Source organism: Caretta caretta, chromosome 10 (assembly GCF_965140235.1).
Source record: "Caretta caretta isolate rCarCar2 chromosome 10, rCarCar1.hap1, whole genome shotgun sequence".
Classification (NCBI taxonomy): domain Eukaryota; kingdom Metazoa; phylum Chordata; order Testudines; family Cheloniidae; genus Caretta; species Caretta caretta.
This window is the reverse complement of record NC_134215.1, coordinates 78306829-78328579: the sequence shown is the minus strand read 5'-3', so window position 1 is coordinate 78328579 and position 21751 is coordinate 78306829. Positions and strand designations below refer to the sequence as shown.

General features: G+C 47.5%; 1 protein-coding gene across 5 annotated transcripts in view; it reads right to left on the bottom strand.

Moving 5' to 3' along the window:
* The window catches only part of RASL12 (RAS like family 12), a 39369-nt gene that overhangs the window by 4185 nt on the left and 13433 nt on the right, over nt 1–21751 (bottom strand). The window contains exons 1-5 of one of the 5 annotated variants that reach the window (XM_048866277.2): nt 21627–21691; nt 19677–19802; nt 15308–15364; nt 5941–6014; nt 3951–4141 (exon numbers count right to left, since the gene is read on the bottom strand). In XM_048866277.2, coding sequence (XP_048722234.1) covers nt 3951–4141; nt 5941–6014; nt 15308–15364; nt 19677–19794 — 440 coding nt within the window. In that variant the 5' untranslated portion in view covers nt 19795–19802; nt 21627–21691. Of the gene's footprint in view, nt 1–3950; nt 4142–5940; nt 6015–15307; nt 15365–19676; nt 19857–20494; nt 21145–21626; nt 21692–21751 lie in introns of those variants that run through there. The other 4 variants (XM_048866276.2, XM_048866275.2, XM_075133216.1 and 1 more) reach the window with 4 other exon arrangements.

Genomic DNA, 21751 nt, shown 5'->3' with positions numbered 1-21751 from the left:
AGTGGTTCACAGTCAAGCTGGAAGGGCATAATGAGTGGGGTCTCGCAGGGACCAGTTCTGGGTCTGGTTCTGTTCAATATCTTCATCAATGATTTAGATAATGGTATGGCGTGTACACTTATAAAGTTTGTGGACGATACCAAGCTGGGAGGGGTTGCAAGTGCTTAGGAGGATAGGATTAAAATTCAAAATGATCTGGACAAACTGGAGAAATGGTCTGAAGTAAACAGGATGAAATTCAATGAGGGCAAATGCAAAGTACTCCACTTAGGAAGGAACAATCAGTTGTACACGTACAAAATGGGTTACAAAATGACTGCCTAAGAAGGAGCTCTGTGGAAAGGGATCTGGGGGTCATAGTGGATCACAAGTTAAATTTGTGTCAACAGTGTAACACACTTACAAAAAAAGCGAACATCATTCTGGGATGTATTAGCAGGAGGGTTGTAAGCAAGACACGAGACGTAATTCTTCCACTCTACTCTGTGCCTCAACTGGAGTATTTTGTCCAGTTCTGGGCCCCACATTTCAGGAAAGATGTGGACAAATTGGAGAAAGTCCAGAGAACAGCAACAAAAATGATTAAAGGTCTAGAAAATATGACCTATGAGGGAAGACTGAAAAAAATTGTGTTTGTTTAGACTGGAGAAGAGAAGACTAAGGGGGGACATGATAACAGTTTTTTGTACATAAAAGGTTGTTACAAGGAGTAGGGAGAAAAATTGTTCTCCATAACCTTTGAGGATAGGACAAGAAGCCATGGGCTTAACTTGCAGCAAGAACGGTTTAGGTTGGACATTAGGGAAAACTTCCTGACTGTCAGGGTGGATAAGCACTTGAATAAATTGCCTAGGGCAGTTGTGGAATCTCCATCATTGGAGATTTTTCTGAGCAGGTTAGACAAACACCTGTCAGGGATTATCTACATAATGCTTAATCCTGCCATGAGTGCAGGGGACTGGACTAGATGACCTCTCAAGGTCCCTTCCAGTCCTATGATTCTATGATTAAAGTGTTATGAAAGTACTCATTAGGAACAATCGATCAATCTGTCATTGCCTTCCAACCCAAACTCACTTTTCAGAAAATCAATAGACTCTCTGTGTGTAACTGGGAAGGGAAAAACGAGAGGGGAAACCCTAGTGATTACCTGAACTCTTCTTAAAAAAGCCCACAACAGGTGTCCAACTGCCTGGCCCCTGCGGAATGGAGGGCTAAGGCCACCTCAGCTTCCCCTCCTACTCACACAAATGCTATGGGCAAGGACATTACTGGCGAGGGTACCTTAGGGGAGCCACACCCAGGGGCTTGGGGCTGGCTGGATCCTGAGCCTGAGGAGATTGCCGTCTGCCCAGCAACCTCAACTGCTGGGAAGGTCGTAGCTAGCGATGGGCCTGCCCCAAGCCTTGAATACCAAAGCCCTGGACATCCTGACCAGGAGCCAGACTTTGACCTGCTCTCTCGAACCCCTGGAGATTTAGGGACAGGCAGACCTGGACTGCCCAGGTCAGGCTCATCCATACTCATAGCTGGAAGTCAAAAGGAGCTCCCTGAAACCCACCGAGCCACTGTTGTTACATCAGACATTGCACCTAGCACATAACAGCAGGGAACAGTCAAGCTGCTGAGCTGATGGCATTGACCTGGGTTTGTACTGGAAATGGCCCACCTTGATTATCATATACATTGTAAGGAGAGTGATCACTTTAGATAAGCTATTACCAGCAGGAGAGTGGGGTGGGGGGAGAGAAAACCTTTTGTAGTGGTAAACACCCATTTTTTCATGCTTTGTGTGTATAAAAAGATCTTCTATACTTTCCACAGTATGCATCCGATGAAGTGAGCTGTAGCTCACGAAAGCTTATGCTCAAATAAATTGGTTAGTCTCTAAGGTGCCTCAAGTCCTCCTTTTCTTTTTGCCAATACAGACTAACACGGCTGTTACTCTGAAAGGTGTTTGATAGAGGATCTGCACCCCAACAGTGTGCCTAGGGATCTCAAGACAGGGACAGTGCCTGGACTCTGTTCAGACTCTGGGGGCTCAGAGAGGTGGGCGCAGTCTGGTGGGTACCAAAGACGGGGTGTTAAACTATATCTGTGACAGGGGCTTATCTGGACTTCAAAGGCTGGTAGGGAGCTTTGCAAGCTCCAGCTGTGATCATCTGCAAAGAGAGCAAGGTTTCCAGTAATAGCTTGGATTTACTTGCAGGTTATTGTTCTCAGCTTTACGGGGGGTGGGGGGGAGTGGCTGGCACTGGTGTTCCAGGGACACCCTGCAGTTCCTTCCAGCTTTAATCAGTTCAACAGGGAAAATGTAAAACCCCTCCCTCTGCGTGCAGTGGGTTCCTGTGGTCGGAATAGACACTGGTGCCACCAGGCTCCAGAATGAGCAAGAAGTGGGGAGTATCGGCCTAGAGTAGCATGCAAGGCCAGCAACCACATCAAAGGCATTTAGCCCCCTGCCGAGAGACCCACAGGATAAAGAACTCTGCGAAAAGGAGTCAGACAATGTAACAGGAGGAGCTGGAGCAGGTTCAAATGCAGCCTAAAAAAACCAGCTAAAAATAACAGCAACCTCAAAATAAGCAAATCACCTTCCAGCCAGTGCCCGGACACAGGGCAGGGAAGAGGGTGGGGTATGGGGGGGAAAATGTTCGGAACAGGAGGCAAGGTCACAAAGAGCAAGGGGTGTCCTGACCCACATCTACAACCAGCAATTAGGGACTATGGGAAAATGAACAAAAGATTCAGCATTGGATTGTGCATCTTAGCGCTACAGAACAACCGAGCCATCAGAACTGAATCTGTGGGCGCCTCCCTACAGCGGGAAGCCGATCACAGGCTGCCATCCGGCCAAGAAAGGGCAGAGGGGGAGCGACAACAGGGCAATGACAGCCAAGAGTCAGATAACAAATGCCCTGTCTTAAATATAACAGAGGGAGTGTGACTGAGTGTGTGTGTGTGTGTGAGAGAGAGTGTCTGAGTGCGCAGAAATTCAAAACAGTTAGCTAAACTCGAGTATCAGAATAAGCCCTCAGATGCAATAACGAAGGCATTTAATATAAGTTAATGGCTCTGCTTCATTTTTAAAACAGATCTGCCATTTAAGAAGGTCTCTACTGTACAACAATGGACCCTTCGGCCATTTTAGGCAGTAGCTAGCAGGATGCACATTCTGAAGCTCATAGGAGTTAAGCCCCAACAGCTGATCAGCTGCGCTCCCCCCACCCCACACACACATCTGTGAGATCTTCAGTGGATGACAGTGATGTGTGTTCCCTTCAATTCACCTTAACAGAATAAACATACATCTATCTGCCTGGCTGCCAATCCTACATCAACTATGCAGCTAAATGTTCCCCTTTCTCGGCAGAGAAAATCATCAGAAATGACAATCTCACATTCATTCTTTCAGAGCCTCCCCCAAACATTAACATCAGAGCCACGCCTCCAGCCCTTCCGCGAAACCCATTGACTTCAAGAAGACAATTAATGAGTGAGGACAGCAGCATCTGGTCCTGGGGATTCAGCCAAACATATGCTCCTTGCTGCACTTTTCAACCCAAAAGCGAATTCAGTTCTGAAGGAGAAACACTCCATGGCTCAGTGTAAAATAATATCATATTCTCAGTCCAGAGCTCAGTGAACAGGTGTTCACGTCACAGAATCACCACGATCATCGGGACTAACTTGTCCCCTTTTCTCAGCAGAGACATGCAGGCCTGGCTGGAGCCCAAACTCCCTTGTCCCCTCCAGATCAAGTTGAGCTACCTTGTCAGGGAAGCTTGCATTGCAGCTGCCCTTCTCTGCATAAAGTGAGGACTCCGGGGCTAACAATGGGGCAACTTGAAATAAATTAAAGGTTAAAGTCAGCACAGAGCGCATCTCCACGGGACCGTCTGGGCTAAGCAACGTCACCCTTCTGCATGGCACAGATCGAAGATTGTTACCTGTATTGCTCCAAATCCAGCTTATTTCCCAGCAGGAGGATGGGATAATCGTGCTGAATGCCTTTCGCATGGAGGGAAATGATATCCAGGTACTGACGGCAACCTTCAAAGCTCCTTTTGTTGTCAATGCTGTAGACAACCATGAATGCATTGGCCCAGTTGAGATAGCGTTCGCAATTCACTGGTACATCCTAGAAGAGTAATACAGGACAGCATTAGCATAGGCCCCCAGTGCCACTGTCAGAGCCCGTCTGGGGGCATTTGCTCGTCTCGCGCTTTGTACATTGTTTCAAAACTAAGCTTATTTCAAAAGGCCGTTTAAGAACAGACTTGGCTTGGCATGAAAAAGTTCCTTGTGCAACGAATCAATGATATGAAACAGCTCACGCTGCCCCGAATCAGAGCAATCAAAAGCACGCAGTGGTGGAGTCAGGTTTTCTCTCGGGCAGGCTTCCAGAAAGACTAGCCTTTCAGGCAGCCTTTTGCATTGATTCATTTAATCGGTGGGTTTTCTTTGTAACAAAGAAATTCTGTTTGTGGCAGGGAGAGCCGGTGGGAAGGCCTTCTGGGATGGACTCCAGGGGGCCTGATCCAAAGCCCAGTGGAAGGCAGTGGAAATCTTTCCATTGACTCCAGTGGGCACTGGTCTAGGCCTTGAGCATGGGGGAGGCCCATGAGAGACAGGACTATCTGTGAGCGGAGGCGTAAGGTTAAATCTACGTAGTGTCCCAGGGCACAGCAGCACCAGGACCCCCCTCTAAGTTACTGCGCTATGTGTTTATCCTGAGACTTAAGCCTATGTGACCCGATTCCCCAAATATGGATGAAATACACACAGTACAAATCAGCAGAGGGGAGGGTGTGCAAAGGTGGCTTAAAGCTCACTTCTCTGCGGCCCTGATCCTGCTGCAGCTGACAATGAAAGGCCCCCTCTCGCCGGGCCCCCTTTCGCTGGCGACGCCAGCAACTGGAAGGAGTCTGGGATCAGAGCCCCTGCCCAACTTGCGGGTCACCAGTACACAGACACGCCAGCTGGTCTCGGTTAAACATAGAATCTGGAGTTACTCCATGAGCTACAAACAATAAAATATATATCCACAAGTGAGTCACTGTCTGTGTCGCGCTGCAGAGACATCGCTGATGTATTGTACAAGTGAAATTGGCTAGCCTGGACTTGTAACGAACAACAGAACAGCCTGCCCTGGGGGCCGTGGGAGATTGGAGAGCGTTCACTTCAGTGGCAGGAGCAGCGGTCAGCACCTGGGCTAAAGCTCTGCCAGCTCTTGATGGGACAAGCAGCCCCAGTGGTGCTAGGGCCCTTTCAGGCTGGAGGTTTTTCCAAAGAGCCTCCGAAAGTTGAGCGCCCAGCTCCCACTGCACTTCGGTGAGTTCCAGGTACCACCAGCTATCTCGCCTTTATTACTTACAGTGCTCTCCTAGGCAACAGATACAAACCCTCCACCCCTAGCAGAGTTTTCACCCCAGCTGGGAAGAAGAACCAGAGATGTGAGGAAATCACTAGGGACCTTGCTATAACTATCAGTTTTATGTGGCAGGCGCCCAGATACCACAGTGACAGGCAGCAGGATAAAACCCTACCCTTGATTAACTTGGGTAGAAATAGCTGATACGCGTAGTCAGCCACTTGTAGCTCTGACCTCCCTGCTTGCTCCTTTTCTCTCTCATGACGAGGTCGATATTCGGGATGAAATTGGCCCCTGTGCATCAGGCCAGAACAGGGCCTCCGCACTGAGGTCCCCTGGACATACGCCTCGTGCTGGCCTCTGCACGGGGGCAACGTTCACCCCTGGTGAAATGTGAGACTTCACAGCAAACCATGCAGAGACGGTTTCCCCATTCGTTTCACAGTCACCACCCCGTTCTATTGAGATCCCTGCTGCGTGCTCCACGGGGAGCAGGAGCCTGCCATCCTTTCTAGAGGCACAGAGACTTCCTCCTTCGATCCCCTGGAGAAGCCCTTCGCCATTACCTGGTCAGCTGTGTCCATCACTTTCATCAGCACTGGTTGCTGGTCCACAGTTTCTTCTGATGTGTAGGTGTCCTCTGCAAAACAGATGAGCTCTTGTGAGCGGCTGGGACAAGAGCCTTTCACATTCTGGGCCACACACTCCGGGAAGGCTGAGCCCCAGGTATTTACATCTTCCACTCAATGAAAGTGGAGACACAGGCGCCAACTCTGTGGGTGCTCCGGGGCTCCAACGCCCATGGAGAAAAACTAGTGGGTGCTGAGCACACACCAGCCACAGCTGTTCGGCGGCGCCACCGGTCAGCTGTTTGGTGGCTGGGGAAGGTGCTTGCGGGAGGGCGGAGAGCAGCGAGTAGCAGTCGGGTGGGGGGTTCGGGGGAGGGGGCGGAGCAGGGGTGGGAAGAGTCGGAGCAAGGACTCGGGGGAGGGGGCCTCAGGGCGAAGTGGGGGGGTGGAGCACCCCTGGGGAAAAATAAAAATCAGCACCCATGAGTGGAGGTCCCTGGTCCTGGCCCCTGAAGAACAGCACTGATCACAAGGCTCTAGCCACGAGATCTGCTAGCAGTGGGTGAATCGGGATGGCATAACAAGCCATTACTCCTCACTGCTTAGCACACCTTCCACACGTTCCATCGTTTTAAGCACGACTAAGACGAGTCAGTGTTGAGCTTAGCCATATAATTTGACTAGACCACGGTTATGCCTGAACGCATTGCTATTCTTTCATAGCTGCATCACCGTAGTGCCTAGAGGCATTACTCAGACTCGAAGGCCCATTGTCCTAGGTCAGGGGTTCTCAAACTGGGAGTCGGGACCCCTTAGGGGGTCGTGAGGTTATTACATGGGGGGTTGCGAGCTCTCAGCTTCCACCCCAAACCCCGCTTCGCCTCCAGCATTTATAATAGTGTTAAATATAAAAAAGTGTTTTTAATTTATAAGGGTGGGTCGCACTCAGAGGCTTGCTATATGAAAGGGGTCACCAGTACAAAAGTTTGAGCACCACTGTTCTAGGTGCTGTACAAACATGTAAAAGGACTGTCCCAGACCCAAAGAGCATACCCTCGAAGACAGGTGGCATGTGAAGGATGCAGGGGAGTGAGACGCAATGAAATCAATACAGTTGTTACCTAGAGATACATTTGCCACGTGTTTATTACTACAAAGAGACAAAAGAAGGCCCAGTTATTCCCATTGGCCCCTGAAGCTAGTTGATTGGGTGGTTTCTGACGGGGCTTGTGCCAGAAGTGAGTCTGGAAAACAGAGCTTTTTGGACAATTGTCTGATTGGAGATGGAAACCTCCCCCGTTTTCCTAGATTCTTGGAAAACAATCTACTCTAATTACTTGTTGGTATTTATAAAGTGCTGATCGGACTGATCTGGTCACAGGAGCAAAGTCACCGAGCTGTAACGCCAATGAAGGCAATGGCAGTTACTTCAGGGATGGTTTTGGCCCGCAGATGTTACTGCCACTAGCCCATCACAGTTTCCCTGTAAAGAACACTGGGCCAGATCCTCTGGCACATATGGACACTTTGTGCCGCACCACAGGTGGATGCTGGCTGTAGAACCTGGCCCCAGGAGGGTCATCCCAGTTCAAAATGGACCCTTTGGTGGCTCAGAGTCAATCATAGACACATGCCTTCATCACGCCCTCCCTGCTGCTGTCATGTGGGCTGTGACCAGAGAAAAGAGGACATGTCTGGATGTCCCCATCTTGTGCCAATCGCTGACTGGTTTCAGCCCCCTCAGCTGGTGAAAATTAGAGCAGTCTCGAGGCTGCTCCAGCCTGGTGCAGGGGGCTGGCCCTGCATATAGCAGCCCCAGGATCAAGGGGATGGACTAGGGAGATTTCTATGTCCTTCTCTGAAGCCTTCACCCCGCAGTTGCTGCCTTCTGTTGTGAGCTCCTTGGCGATAGCCACAGATCCAGCCCATTATTGGTACAACAGCCTCCAAGGAATTTCAGTGAGATTCTCCTCCACAGTCCTGTCTCTGACCCAACAATGAGGCCTTTGGTGGCCTGCACCGCTGGCATCCCTCAGTCTCTTTTGTATTGTGCAAAGCTCTCCGTTGAGTCAACGCTTCCGCTGCACAAGTGTCCTGAGCCCTCTTTCCCAGGTAAAATAAAGGCTGTATTTTCACATATACATCTGTGTCTGCACCCACAACCAACACATGTCACATTGGATGTGTACCCATGTAGCCTATGCAAATCAGGTATCAATGCACTCAGCTTACCCATTACACTTCTTAACAAGCCTTAAGATCTAATGTAGGCTATACTTCAGAATCCATAGAGCTCACAAGGACCTTCTGCCTGCCTACCTATCACTGTAGTACCTATGGGCCATTGCATACATGTACATGCATTCTATGGTTGGCTTCTCATATGAATGGCCACACTGGGTCAGACCAAATGTCCATCTAGCCCAGTATCCTGTCTTCTGACAGTGGCCAATGCCAGGTGTCCCAGAGGGAATGAACAAAACAGGTAATCATCAAGTGATCCATCCCCTGTCACCCATTCCCAACTTCTGACAAACAGAAGCTAGGGACTCCATCCCTGCCCATCCTGGCTAATAGCCATTGATGGACCTATCCTCCATGAAGTTATCTAGTTCTTTTTTGAACCCTGTTATAGTCTTGGCCTTCACAACATCCTCTGGCAAAGAGTTCCACAGGTTGACTATGCGTTGTGTGAAGAAATACTTCCTTTTATTTGTTTTAAACCTGCTGCCTATTAATTTCATTTGGTGACCCCTAGTTATTGTGTTATGAGAAGGAGTAAATAACAGTTCCTCATTTACTTTCTCCACACCAGTCATGATTTTATAGACCTCTATCACATCCCCCCCTTAGTCGTCTCTTTTCCAAGCTGAAAAGTCCCAGTCTTATTAATCTCTCCTCTTATGGAAGCCGTACCATACCCCTAATCATTTTGTTGTCCTTTTCTTAACCCTTTACAATTCCAATATATCTTTTTTGAGATGGGGTGACCACATCTGCACAAGGTATTCAAGATGTGGGCAAACCATGGATTTATATAGAGGCAATATGATATTTTCTGTCTTATTATGTATCCCAGGGATCGACAACCTTTGGCACACGGCCTGCCAGGGAAATCCGCTGGTGGGCCGGGACGGTTTGTTTACCTGCAGCATCCGCAGGTTCGGCTGATCGCCGCTCCCACTGGCTGCAGTTCGCCGCTCCAGGCCAATGGGGGCTGCAGGAAGCAGTGTAGCCAGAGGGATGTGCTGGCTGCCCTTCCTGCAGCCCCCATTGGCCTGGGACAGCGAACCACAGCCAGTGGGAGCCGCGATCGGCCAAACCTGCAGACGCAGCCGCTAAACAAACCGGCCCGCCCCGCCAGGAGGCTTACTCTGACAGGCCACGTGCCAAAGGTTGCCGATCCCTGATCTACTCCTTTCTTAAGGATTTCCAACATTCTCTTTGCTTTTTTGACTGCTGCTGCCCATTGAGTGGCAATTTGAAGGTAATTTTTTCCATTGAATTCTACTACTATGGTTTTACTTTTTTCTTTTGGACCCAATAGAACTCACTAGCTCCTCCACATTCTGAGCTTGATCCAGCTTCTATCAAAGTCAATTGAAAAAGTCCCTTGATTTCACTGGGAGTTTGCCTGGGCACTGTGTCAAGTGAAAATAACCTCCTGCTTCAGCTGTATCCTTCTGCTAAGTGGCCATCCCTCTTAAACCAAAAGTTGAATCTCCTTTTTAGGTTGAGTAAGAACCATCGTTTCCCCCTCAATCATAAACATTTCGACATATCTGCTAAACCTGGTTTAACAAACAAGTCTACAGTAGGAGAGCAGCATGTAGGTCATGTTTTGCTGTTAAAACATCAGCTGTCAAAATAAATCCTGTCACAAATGGTTCAGACCGGAACTGGAAAGAGTTTAACCCATTTCAGAATTAATGTGTTGCTTACTTGGCAATAGCAGGGGTTTATGTAAGTGAATGTCGCTATAAATTCATTTGATGAACTTCATCTGTTGCACATTTATTCAAGGAATGACATATCTCTGGCATGGGGGCTGCAGCTCAATGCAGGCGTTTGATCTTACTTCACCTGGGTTACGAGTTCACATCTCAATTATCCTGATGAGTTCGGTTTTGAGAAATGAGAGCAAAGGAAAGAGGTTTGCATGCTGCTGTTCGCCAGGGCTGGAAGTTTCATGGCCCAGGACAAGACTGTTCCATGCAACAAATATCAGGAAAGAGCAAGCGCAATAAGGGAAGGGCAGAATAGAAACATTCTGTTAACAGAAGGGAGGAGAGCGAGTACTGTAGGATCTCCTCTAAATGAATCAGCCAGGAGAGTTTGCCCATTCTAGCTCCTCTTGCTGACTAATATTCAGATTTCTGTTAGCCGGCAGCCATAACATTCCTAGGCAGAGGTTCTTGGTAGTAACGGCCATGGGACTTCATATGTGCACAGACAGAGGGTACTTCTACACAGACAGGGGTGCTAGAACCATCTGTATCGTGGGGGTGCTGAGACCCATTGAACCAAACTGTAAACCCTGTATATGATGAAAACCACTTCAAACTAGGAGGTGCGGCAGCATGCCCAGCACCCCTAGTTCCAAAAGACCTGTGGCATGGCCAGGGGTGGCCTGGGACAGCTGACCTGGGCTCGCGAGGCTCAGGCTGAGAAGTAAACATGGCTGTGTAGATGCAGGATCCCAGAGCTCAGGCTCCAGCCCAATCCCAGGTGTCTACACAGCAATTTTTCAGCCCTGGTCAGCCAACCCAGGTCAGTGGCAGGTTTTTATCCCTGTGTAGACATGCCCAGGGAGTACGGCAGGCTAGTAGTCTGAGTGCAGGTGTAGACACCAGGAATTCCTGACACTTGCTCTGCAGCCTTGTCACATAACTTTTCTGCCATCATTTCTCCATCTGGAAAATGGGTCAATAATTTTCTTAACAAGTCTGTGGCCACCTAACACCACACGAGAGATGTCACTATGCTGTATGCCATCTCTTCTCGAAAATTCATGCTGACAGCAGGGATAGATTGCAATTCTTTCTCCTCCAAACACAGATGCCACTCCCACTTGAGCTATAGGAAAATCTCCTGTAACTGATAGCAATAGAGGGCATATGACACACAGTCAAGCAATTCTGATCCTATCCTGTACAGAGCAGTGGTACACACATACACACTCAGAGTAGCCGATTCCTTACAAAGCTTACTTGCCTACTACACAGAGGAGTGGGAAAGCTAGTGGGCCTGATTTGCTATTGCCTTATACCAGTTTTGTGTAACTTCATTGATTCCAGTAGCATTAAACTGGTGTGAAACTGGAGTAACAAAGCAATGAATCCAGGTCAGTGTCTCCAAAGCCTTGTGATGATTACCAGTGCTAGGTATTACAATACAGACAAGAGCGTCAGTATTTTTCTCCAAAAATCCAAATAGCACAAATCAAGAACTCATCAATATATTTTCTTTTTTGGCCATCAGTAAAGGTAAAAAACACCAATTCAACTGGAAATCAAGGGTGTCTATTTCACAGTGGACCTACGGCTCAAATGCACATGTGCATATTCTGACAGGGGAGAGCATAGGCCAGCTGTCGCACAGATATGTTCAGAAAAGGTTTGATCTGGTAAGAAAAACAGAGCTATGCAGAATCAGGAGCTGGAGGCATGGTGGTGTTGTTGTCTGTTAACTTATGCTGCAATGGCTGTCTTTTTTTTTTGAGAAATGGGGAAGAAGAGATTAATTGTGAAATAACAATTGTGACAATAATGAATGTTCAGCAATTGCTCCAACTAGATATTTACAGTCATATTTTTGAGAGGCTTTAAAATATGGGAGGATTTCTCTCTCTTCTCCCTTCTTTAAAAATGAGTTCTTGAACAAGATCTGAGGAAAGGATTTTTAGGAACACAAGTTGCTGAGTTATTAGGTCTTTAGTCCGTTCTTTGCTAATGGCCACAATAAATCATTTGCAGTTCTTTATGATGCCCTGGATTTGGGCCCATAAAAATAGTTGTTAATTACTCAAATAGAGATTCAGTGGAAAAAATGCCCAGAACATTTAACTGCAGTCAGTGCAAAATATAGTTATCTTCAGACTTCTGCATCTGTTGCTCATTTCTGGGATATTAGTTTTCTACCAAAGTTAACACGTTCCCCAAATTGCTAGCTTGCAATTTCAGATGGAGCAGTGCACAGCTGAGACAGTGAAACACACTACAGGCCACATCCAAAAGCCACTGGGAATCTTTCCACTGACTTCTCCAGGCTTTGGAGCAGGCCTTAAGGGGAAAGAAAATAAATATGTTTGGAAGCATTGTTTCTCTGAGCAATGATGCTGCCTCTCTTAGGGCCTGACTTAAATCCTTTGAAGTCAATGGGAATCTTTCCATTGACGTTGACGGGCTTTGGATCACACACTTTTGTTCCAATGCAAACTCCTTTGCCCATGTGAAGAGGGCTTTGAGTAAGCGCAGGACAGCCCAGAGGTCAGTGGATGTGTCTCCTAATTTAGGATAGTTCAAGCCCCAGATTTGCGCTCTCGGTTTTGTTACAGAGAATGTTCATTTTCATCTGTAGTACTATCAGGTTTGTTCTAGGCTGGTTCTCTGCAGCAAAATTTTGCTCTGTTTTTGTGTAGCTCATTAAAATGAATGCGTTGTTTTGGGTTTACACTCACGCGCTTAGGGATTGTTCAAAAGACGATTGCAATGAACCTGAGCCTTTCCCTGAAATCAGCCTGAGCCTTTCCAAACTCACGATTGGATCCACTCTACAATAATGAGCCAATGTGTATCCATGTGATAGGGGATGAGCAGCCTGGCGAGGATATAGAATACACTATCGAGATTTCAAGAGATTATTCATACACAGCAGATAATAAAGGAAAAATGATGTGAAGGATACAAACCCCCCTGCTTCAGGGCATCACCAACCTCTAACTAGTGGGGGTCAGGAGGAAACTTTCTCTATGGAGAGATTATCCCATCACTGCCTACTGCAGAGTACACGCATCTTCCTCTAAAACCAGTGGTGGTTGCCACTTTCAAAGACAGGGTAGGGACTAGATCGTCTGATCCAGTCTGGCAATAACTACATTGCTTTGCTAGTGTCTTTAACCGTCTTTCCCCCGTTATGAATTTTTATGAGTTTTCAAACAACTCTGGCCAAGTCCTTATTCCTGACGAACACTGTGCCTCTGGAACAGAAGCCTTTCCATGTCGCCACAGTGAACGCCAGGCAGCTACGTATTTTTCAGCTGTCCTCTGTAACTGCTTCACAGACATCTGGATGCAGACTGAGAGGGAACCAAAAATAAGACAACTTGTGCCCATTCTCCCCTAGGTGGAGGAATCCCATGTAGGAACCGGGATTCTCTAGGCGTTCTCACTGGCAGAAGTCCCTTTATTCTTTTCTCAGGGTTGGGGAGGGAGGTAGAGACTTAAAACGGTGCATAGCCCTGGTGCTGACCTGCTGTGCAGGGGGAATTTTACCGCTTTGTGAAAGATCACTTTGTAAAGGGGGAACATATCCCTTGCGGCCCCCTGCTGATGAACATGAGTATAAGAAAAAAGGCTCTCAAATGCTGGGCAAAATCCTATAGTCCTTGCTCAGGGCCAAATTCCCACCCGTTTCACTGCTGCTGACTTCACTGGGAAGTTTATCTGAGGAAGACTGCAGAGGGAATATTTCTGAAATCATCTTGTCTTTTAGAGTTATTAATTGGACTAGTAATCCAATGCTACCTCCATAACTATGGAAGCTGTTCTTCTTATATTTATATATCTCTGCTGTCTGTAATGACAGTTTCAGTTTTCCTTTCTAGTCAATTTCCTGGGACAAGAGTTGTGATTTCTGTCATCTAGCCTTTCTCAGCCTGGTCCTGATCCCTTGATAGGTTGTCCCACACAGGAGTGTATTTATGTGACTTGTAAAACAAGATACCATCTGGAATGTGCATGGGGCTGAGAGAACCGGTAGCAAAGGAGCTGCATGTGGCGAAATGACAAGCAGAGAACAGCATAATCCCTTTTTTCTTAAACAAATAAGGCGCACATGATCTAGTCTATTCTAATCTATTCTATTCGCTCCTCTGGCACAATGGCGCTCTCTTCAATATGGGTAAATCTTGTCTGTGAGGAAGACAGGACGTTCCCAGGGGCTGGTCTGAGACTGTGGAGTGAACTCCCCCAGGATCTAAGGACCACCCTCACTTTCCACTCCAAGTGCACAGTGCATTTTTTTGACCTGCCATCTCTGACATAATATAGAGCAACGTGCGCTTGTGCACACACGCACGCACACAGAGACAACACCCTACCAAAACAACACACTCCACTGCCCACATTTCTCCCACTGGGGAGAGGATGAGAGAACAAACAACGTGTGACTGCGGTTAGTTACGGTTCTGAATGCCCTCCGGGAAGAGGCTCACGCACTATAACGATGAGCGTAGTATAGTAACCTACACACAACAGAGAATAGAACAGAACTGGTGTAAATCAGCGTAGATCCACTGACACCAATGGAGCTATGCCCGTTTATACCAACTGAAAATCCGACCCATCGTGAGAACAGCCCATGGTACCGGTCACTAACCCACAACTAGTGGGGCAGATTCTGCTCTCTCAGCGGTGTAACCCCATTGACTTGATTTATATTGGTGCCAATGATGGGAGAGTCAAGCCCATTGGTTTACTCTGAGTCTAAAGCAGATTTATCACCCAAACCTGCCTCAGAGCCACTGCTGAACTCAGAATTGACACCAAAGGGCTAATTTGAGAGTTGGGTGTGCAGTACACGGCCAAACAAGGAAAGGTGAAGCACCAATGATTGGAGAGAATGAGGAGGAATCATATATATTTTTTGGAGATAGAAAATAGAAGTTTGTGTTTTCCATGATTTCCATGAGCACTGAGAAATACAATAAAGAGGAGGCTAATTTCATCAGCACACACCCTTAGCGATGACATTCGGAAGCACCGATGTAAAGTGCCTGGAAAATGAGATTTATATATGAGAAAAGTGGTTTTCAATCGGCATTTTTCAGTGTAATTAAGTTCTCGTGGTTTTATTCCCAAGTGTTTAGTTGTTTTCAAAGTATCATACTTTCCCCACCCCCCTTAAATGCCATATGTATGGAAACCCTAGACCTAGGGAAGAATTACTGTCCACTTATAAAGGAAGAATGTTTTCTCATCTGCCAGTGTAGAAAGCCAGCTTGGTACCAGCTGGCTAAAGAAAGCTGCAGAAACTAACTGCTTGATTTATATCACAACAATAATAGGACAGGCACAAAAGTGTTCCCAGAAATGGCATGTAGACAACAACCAAGGGAAAAATAACTGCAAAGAAAATGTCTTACCCAAATTGGGATCATATTCACTTATAAACCTCTTGGTTAGAAACTTCACAGTCAGTGCTGTAAAAGGTGAAACAAGGTTCGTTTAGTCTCAGTTTTGTTCGCCTCTGTGCAACTCAGCTTCACACCAGTAGCAAGTAGCTCTTGCAGCCACGTGCAAAGGGAAAGGGACAAACTCTCCCTTGAGAAATGGTTCATGGGCCGGTTTAGTTCTGCTCATGAAATTAAAGCATCCCGACACTTATTCTTTCCCTCGGGGTTAGGCTCAGAGTTCCCATCTGTCGAGTGATACAAACTATTACACAGTATATTTATACACACTCATTTCACTTTTGCTGAGCTGCAACACACTTTCGAAGGATCACTGATTAGATTTCACCAACACAATTCCCATAGGAGTTTTTCAGAAATGGGGTCTGAGCACAGGGCTGGGAACCAACAACTTCTACACTCTAATCCCACCTCTGACACTGACTAGCTGAGCCTGGTGGAGACTGGCGTAAATCCACCAGTCAATGGCACTGTAGCAACATCTACCAGCTGAGGATCCGGCTCCAGGATTCCTTTCCTCCAGCGACCCCACCGACAGAAAGATTTCACCCAAAGTTTCTCTTATCGCCAGGTGTCAAAACCAAACCAGTCCTAACTTATTACACCTTGCAACTAACCACAGCCCAGATAATGTCACTGGGCCCTCCTATCCCCAGCCAGCATGAACCAGACTGAGTTTAAAATGCACAGTAGGTACTGCCGGGAAAAGCACAGCTACATACAGCATTTCTGAGTTGGACGTTTGTTGTCCCAGGACATAGTCACAGACCCTCCATATAGTCTGAGTGCAAAGCCACGGGGAGGCTTGGGGCAGAATAAAGTCATTTGCATTAACTAGAAATTATGGGATGGCTTTTCTCATGTTTATTTACTTTATGCAACATTGTACAGACAGAAAATATGGAAGATGAGTGGCCGTACTTCCCATGTGATAATTGTGGTTATTCACTTCTGACTGCTCCCTGAACTCTGCCTACCCATCTAGCTCCACCAGGCCTTATGTTACCCTTCCAAACCTTCCATCAGGCACCAGCTGCTTATTCTTTAAAATCAACCTACCCCTTCTTCCTTCAAATGTGGAATTTCCTCCCTTGCTGCTCTCCAGTTACTCTGCTCATTTGCCACTGGCATCTGCAGATACTGACCCCTGCCATGAAACGGTAGCCAGGAAACAAAGGCTATGATTGGGCAATGCACCCCTATTTGGCAAAGCTCTTGAGGCCTGATCTGGCAATGCTGACGGGAATGGGAGCTGGAACATTGACGTCAAAGAGCACAGGGCTCAAGCCCGTAAGCGGAAGCAGAGAGTTAAACGTTTGCTTAAGAGCTCTGCTGAATGGGGCTGAACAGTAGCCTCTCCACAGCACTCCTGTGCCACTCACAACTTTCTCGCCATGTGCAGCGCAGGCTGGGCAGTACTCAATCTGCAATAGTAAGAGGTCGAGGGGCTGACATCTTGTGGCTGGAAATGGGACCTTTCCACCACGGGCGAGAAGGTGGCTCAGCTCCCAAAGCTGGAGCTCAGAAAAGCTCTCCTGGGGCGTTTTCAGATGTGTTAGCTACAGTTCTTCTCCTCCCTCTCCATGGCCTGCATGGTCAGACCTGCAGTACGAAGGCCTTTGGCTTTACGGAGATGGAGTTACACAAAACACACACCCAATCAAATTGTTGATAACTCTCTCAACCAGCTTTCCTGCTCGGTATCCTACGTATTATCTGTGGGGCGGGTAATACAAAGGGTTTACTGGCGTTCCTTTGAGACAACCTTCATAGCCCTCTCACGGCTCGGCCACTCGTGTGTAACACAGCCACCCCAAACTACTGCTCATCATTTTATACCATGCTGCCATGCCGTTATGGCAGAGAGTGTAACCAAGTACATAGGACACTGGCTGGCACTTCGGAGACCTCAGATCTAGTCCCAGCCTGGTGGATGCTCTGCTGCGTGACCTTAGACATGTCATTTCTCCTTTCTGTGCATTAATTTCCCCATCTGTAAAATGGGGAGAATTATACGTATCTCCTTTGCAGAGTACTTTGCAATCTATGGACGCAGAGCACCATATAAATGGAGGTAGATAACAGGATTAGGATCATATAGTCTGTATAATATATGAAAGGAGAAAGATATATTATACATCAGGCACTTGAGACTGATCCTGCAGTCCTTACTCCCATAACTCATCAAATGATTTTTAGATTGTAAGCTGTTTGGGACCGATACCGTCACTTAGCATGTGATTGTACCATGCCTCGCACCATGGTGCTACAAATGATAATCAAAATCAATGGGTGTTTGGTCTGTGTAAGGAAAGCAGGATCCAGCCGGATATTGAGTAGATTCATTTTGCTGCTTGTTATGGGTTGAATTTAGAACGAGGCTAGTCTGTTAAGAGCAGCCACCTCTATTCACATGTTTCTCAAAGAATGCAAGAGACATTTTAGTAAGGAAGCGGCAGCTAGCTGGGTGTCAAAATTCACCCAGGGAGCATTGTGTTGATGCAGAAATTAGGTCACTTTAATCAGTTCACTCAAAGAACAAAAGGAATGAATGAAAGTCGAAGGTCTTTGCAGTTCTTTGGGTTTGGGTGGGAGGCAGAGCAGATCAGATGTTAATCACAATTAGAACAGAGCAAAACATTTTCAGTGAATAGAGAAGTAGAGAAAAAATGCATTTTCCTGAATAATTTTTCTGAAATTATTTCCACATTCAGGTCAAAGTCAAAGAATAGTTTTGACTGAAAAAGAAAATGTAAAAGGAAATCTGGAAAAGTTGAAACATTTTTTTCTGACCATTTTGAAACATTTCATTTTGACTTTTCGATTCCAAAGGGCATTTTGTTTAGGCATGTGGGCCATTTAAAAAAAAAAGGGGGTGGGGGAAATCACCCAAAACAAAACACCAAAGTGAATTGTTTTCAGGGGAAAACCCCACTGAAAATATCAGTTTCAGCTCAAACTGGACCAAAATTTATTATTCACTCAGTTCTAGTCAGAATTGTTTAAAGGTCAACATGAAGAAATGGCCATTCCAGAGAGAAGCAATTTCCCACTACAGATTCACCCAACTTTCCCCAGGATTTCTAGCAAACCTCTTCAGGAGCCATATCCTTCTTGCCTTGCAAGAAGTGTGTTGACTTCAATCGGAATAATTGCAGGATGGTGGAACAGGTTTTGTTGGAAAATTGGCTACATACTATAGAATCTACCAATGGCCAACAAGCGAACGCTATTTAGTTTACGCTTTAGCAGGTAGTGTAAATGCAGTCATCATGGTTACAGTAAACAGAATCTAAAGGTTTTGAGCTGTAGGTCCAACCCAGCAAGGCACTAAAGCACATCATAACTTTAAGTGCATGAGCAGTGCAGTTGATTTCAATAGAGCTATTCGCGTGCTTAAAGTTAAGCATGCACATATGCACTTTGTTGGATCAGGGCCTTAGTTCTGATCATCACAATTTCTTCTCTGTGGGTTTCACCCATCTGGAGAAGGACAAAGGGAATGAGGAAAGTTCTGTTTTCCAAAAGCAGCTCTCCTCACCTGGAAGATTCCTGGGCCACATTTTATCCTGGATGGGCCACCTGGGTGTCTGGTGTGACTGCTGTGAAACCAGCAAGATACGTTTGGCCCTGTGATGAAGGCTCAAATACAATGGAGTTCCTACAGAACTACATTTGATTTCACCCAGACTACTCTCCCGGACAGCTTAGCACAATTGACGTTGTTCCAATGGAAGCTGTGAGGATCTGCCACTTTCATAACTTCAGGTGAATTAATGCCATGTTAGCAGCACTTTGCTATGTTCACCTCCAGAATGAGCGGGCATTGGCTTTTGGTTCCCTGGGCATGATCATGGGAGGCCTGGGAACCACAGGGCAGGGCCAGGATCAAGGCAAAGCTGAGTCTCTATGGTAAATTCCCATTTATTACCAGGTGGAGCAGCGGGGCAAAGTTTTAACCCTCTTGCTTGTTTTTACACCCATAGATTCAAGGAAATAATAACAAGGCCTAGAACTTATATAGTTCGTTTCCTCTATAGATCTCATAGTGCTTCATAAAGGATCAAAATCCCCACTTTACAGATGGGAAAACTGAGGCACAAAGAAGGGAAGTGACTTGCCCAGGGTCACCCAGCAGGTCAGTAGCAGAGCCAGGAATAGAACTAAGGGTCCCTTGAGTCCCAGCCCAATGCACTAGGCCACACTGCCTAAAATGAACATGAACCGAACATGTTTTACCCCAAAACCTCTCAGCCCAACCCTGGGGCTCTCTCTTGCCAGATGCATCTTTCTCTCTCTCTCGGTGTCACTTTCCTCTCACCTGATTTGCCAGATCCTCTGCATCCTAAGATCGCCACATTGCACTCAGGCAGCAGGCTGGGGAGGTGACGGTCAGTGGTGCTGGGGGCGGCCCGTGGCTTGCCAAACATCGAGGACATTCTCTTGCCTTTCAAAGAGAGCGAGGAGAAAGCATGGGAGCATCACAGGGAGACTGATCACCCTATGGGGAGGAGCTCAGGTTACCGCTTGCGAGACAGAGCGACAAGTGCTGAGTGTTATCCCCTCCACCAGCTCTATCGCCCCCAACAGATTCTGCAGCACAGGTCCACCTCTGCCTCAGCGGGATCGAAGCGCATGGGGGGGACGTACGTTACTGGGGAGACAGGCACCCCCTCCTCCTCTCTCTCTCTCCTTCCCAGTTCTCTGCAGCAAACTCATCTTCAGCACCACCTGTCAATTTCCAAGCCCCCTTGCAGGGCACCACTAACTTCTTCCCAGCCTGAAGAAGTGAACAGCTACAGGGCTTGGGAAATCAGGGCCGCAAAGTGTCGTTGGAAAGGCGCACAAAAGAAGTCTCCCGTTCTCCTGAGTGCAATTTCTTTTGCATCCTTTAAATAAGCAGCGGCCCTGCAATGCTCAGCCTCCCCACAACACACACCTCCTTGCAGGAAAGAACTCACGTTAAGTTTTGCTGTGTATTTCCTTACAATTCTCCCCCTCCCCACCCCGTCTCAACCAAACCCGCCATGAACACACGGAAAAGGATGCTTGCTTTGCAAAGACAAAGCTGCAACTGACCTCTACCCCTATGCCCTCCCCTCCCGCTATTAGAAACAGAAGATAAATTAGTCCTCTAACCTTGAAATCAGAGCTGGATTTTCATGAGGGACACAGAGAGGATGAGTTTGCTGGGCAGGCTTTGTTGTTTATATCCACAGATCCATGGTTTGCCCCCTACACACACGCTCACACTCACACGCACGCACACGCCTCCTCAAGGCAAGGCCAGGGCTGCACCCACACACCGAATCCAGAGGAAGAAGCCAGCCACCAGGCACCGATGAGCCGAGTGAATCATTGGGAACTCAGCGTCTGCGCCGTCCCCACGGCTGCTGGCTCCGGACCTCAGCCCCGCGCGTGAATGAATGAGGCAGGGAGGAAGAGAGCTCAGGCTCCCTGCAACTTTCGCCAGCTGAGTCCCAGCCAAACTCCTTGTAAGGAAAGCTGCTGCCTCTCTCAGGCTCCGCTGGATACAATTTCCCATCAGCACAGGGGACTTTCCTCACAGCAAACAAATAAACCTGCCGAAAAGGCCTCCAAGGCTCATGGTTAAAGGGGATAGAAACACAGCAGCTTGTGGTTCCCCTGGGGGCTTCTGTATGCTACAGTCCTGGCCCCTCACCCGGACACTGCAGCATCACCCTGCACTGGACGGCATCCGTGCAGCACACTCGTTACTAATACTTCCGTTATTAATAAAGGGCGGCAGCAAGAAGCTGTTAAAAGGAGAAAGAAAAACCTCTCTAGGAACCCACCCTCTCCTCTTTCCAAGCCCTCCTCAAATCACACGGCTCCCCACGAGCCTATCAAGTATTTCAGCCGCCACCCAAGGAAGTGCAGTGGCTCTGTAATAAATACATATGTATATGTGATCATGTCATCTCCTCTGCACACTGTGCTGTCTGGGTCCAGACTGCATTATCTCTCGTACAGAAACACCGGGAGACCCCAGGCAAGATCCGGGTGCCCAGGGTCACACAGGAAGTCTGTGGCTGAGTTAGGGATAGACCCGAGGTGTTCTGAGCTGCCGCCCAGTGCGCTACCCACTGGGCTGCCCTTCTGACCCGTAAATCCCTTTGGAAATGTAGCGCCCAAGGAGGTTTTGCTTTGGTCCACAGGAAATGTCTTGGGTAATTATGGGGGCGCTTGTCTAAATAAACTCAGAGCATCCGAAGAAAATAAGCAAGTAATAGCATGGGACTTGGTTTACCTGGACTGGGAGTGCTGGGGCGCTGGGGGCAGGAACCAGGTTTTTGTTATTCGTGTGTCCGGTGTCTAGCACAACGGGGTCCTGATCTCTGAGTGGCGCCTCCAGGGGCTGCTGTAACACACAGA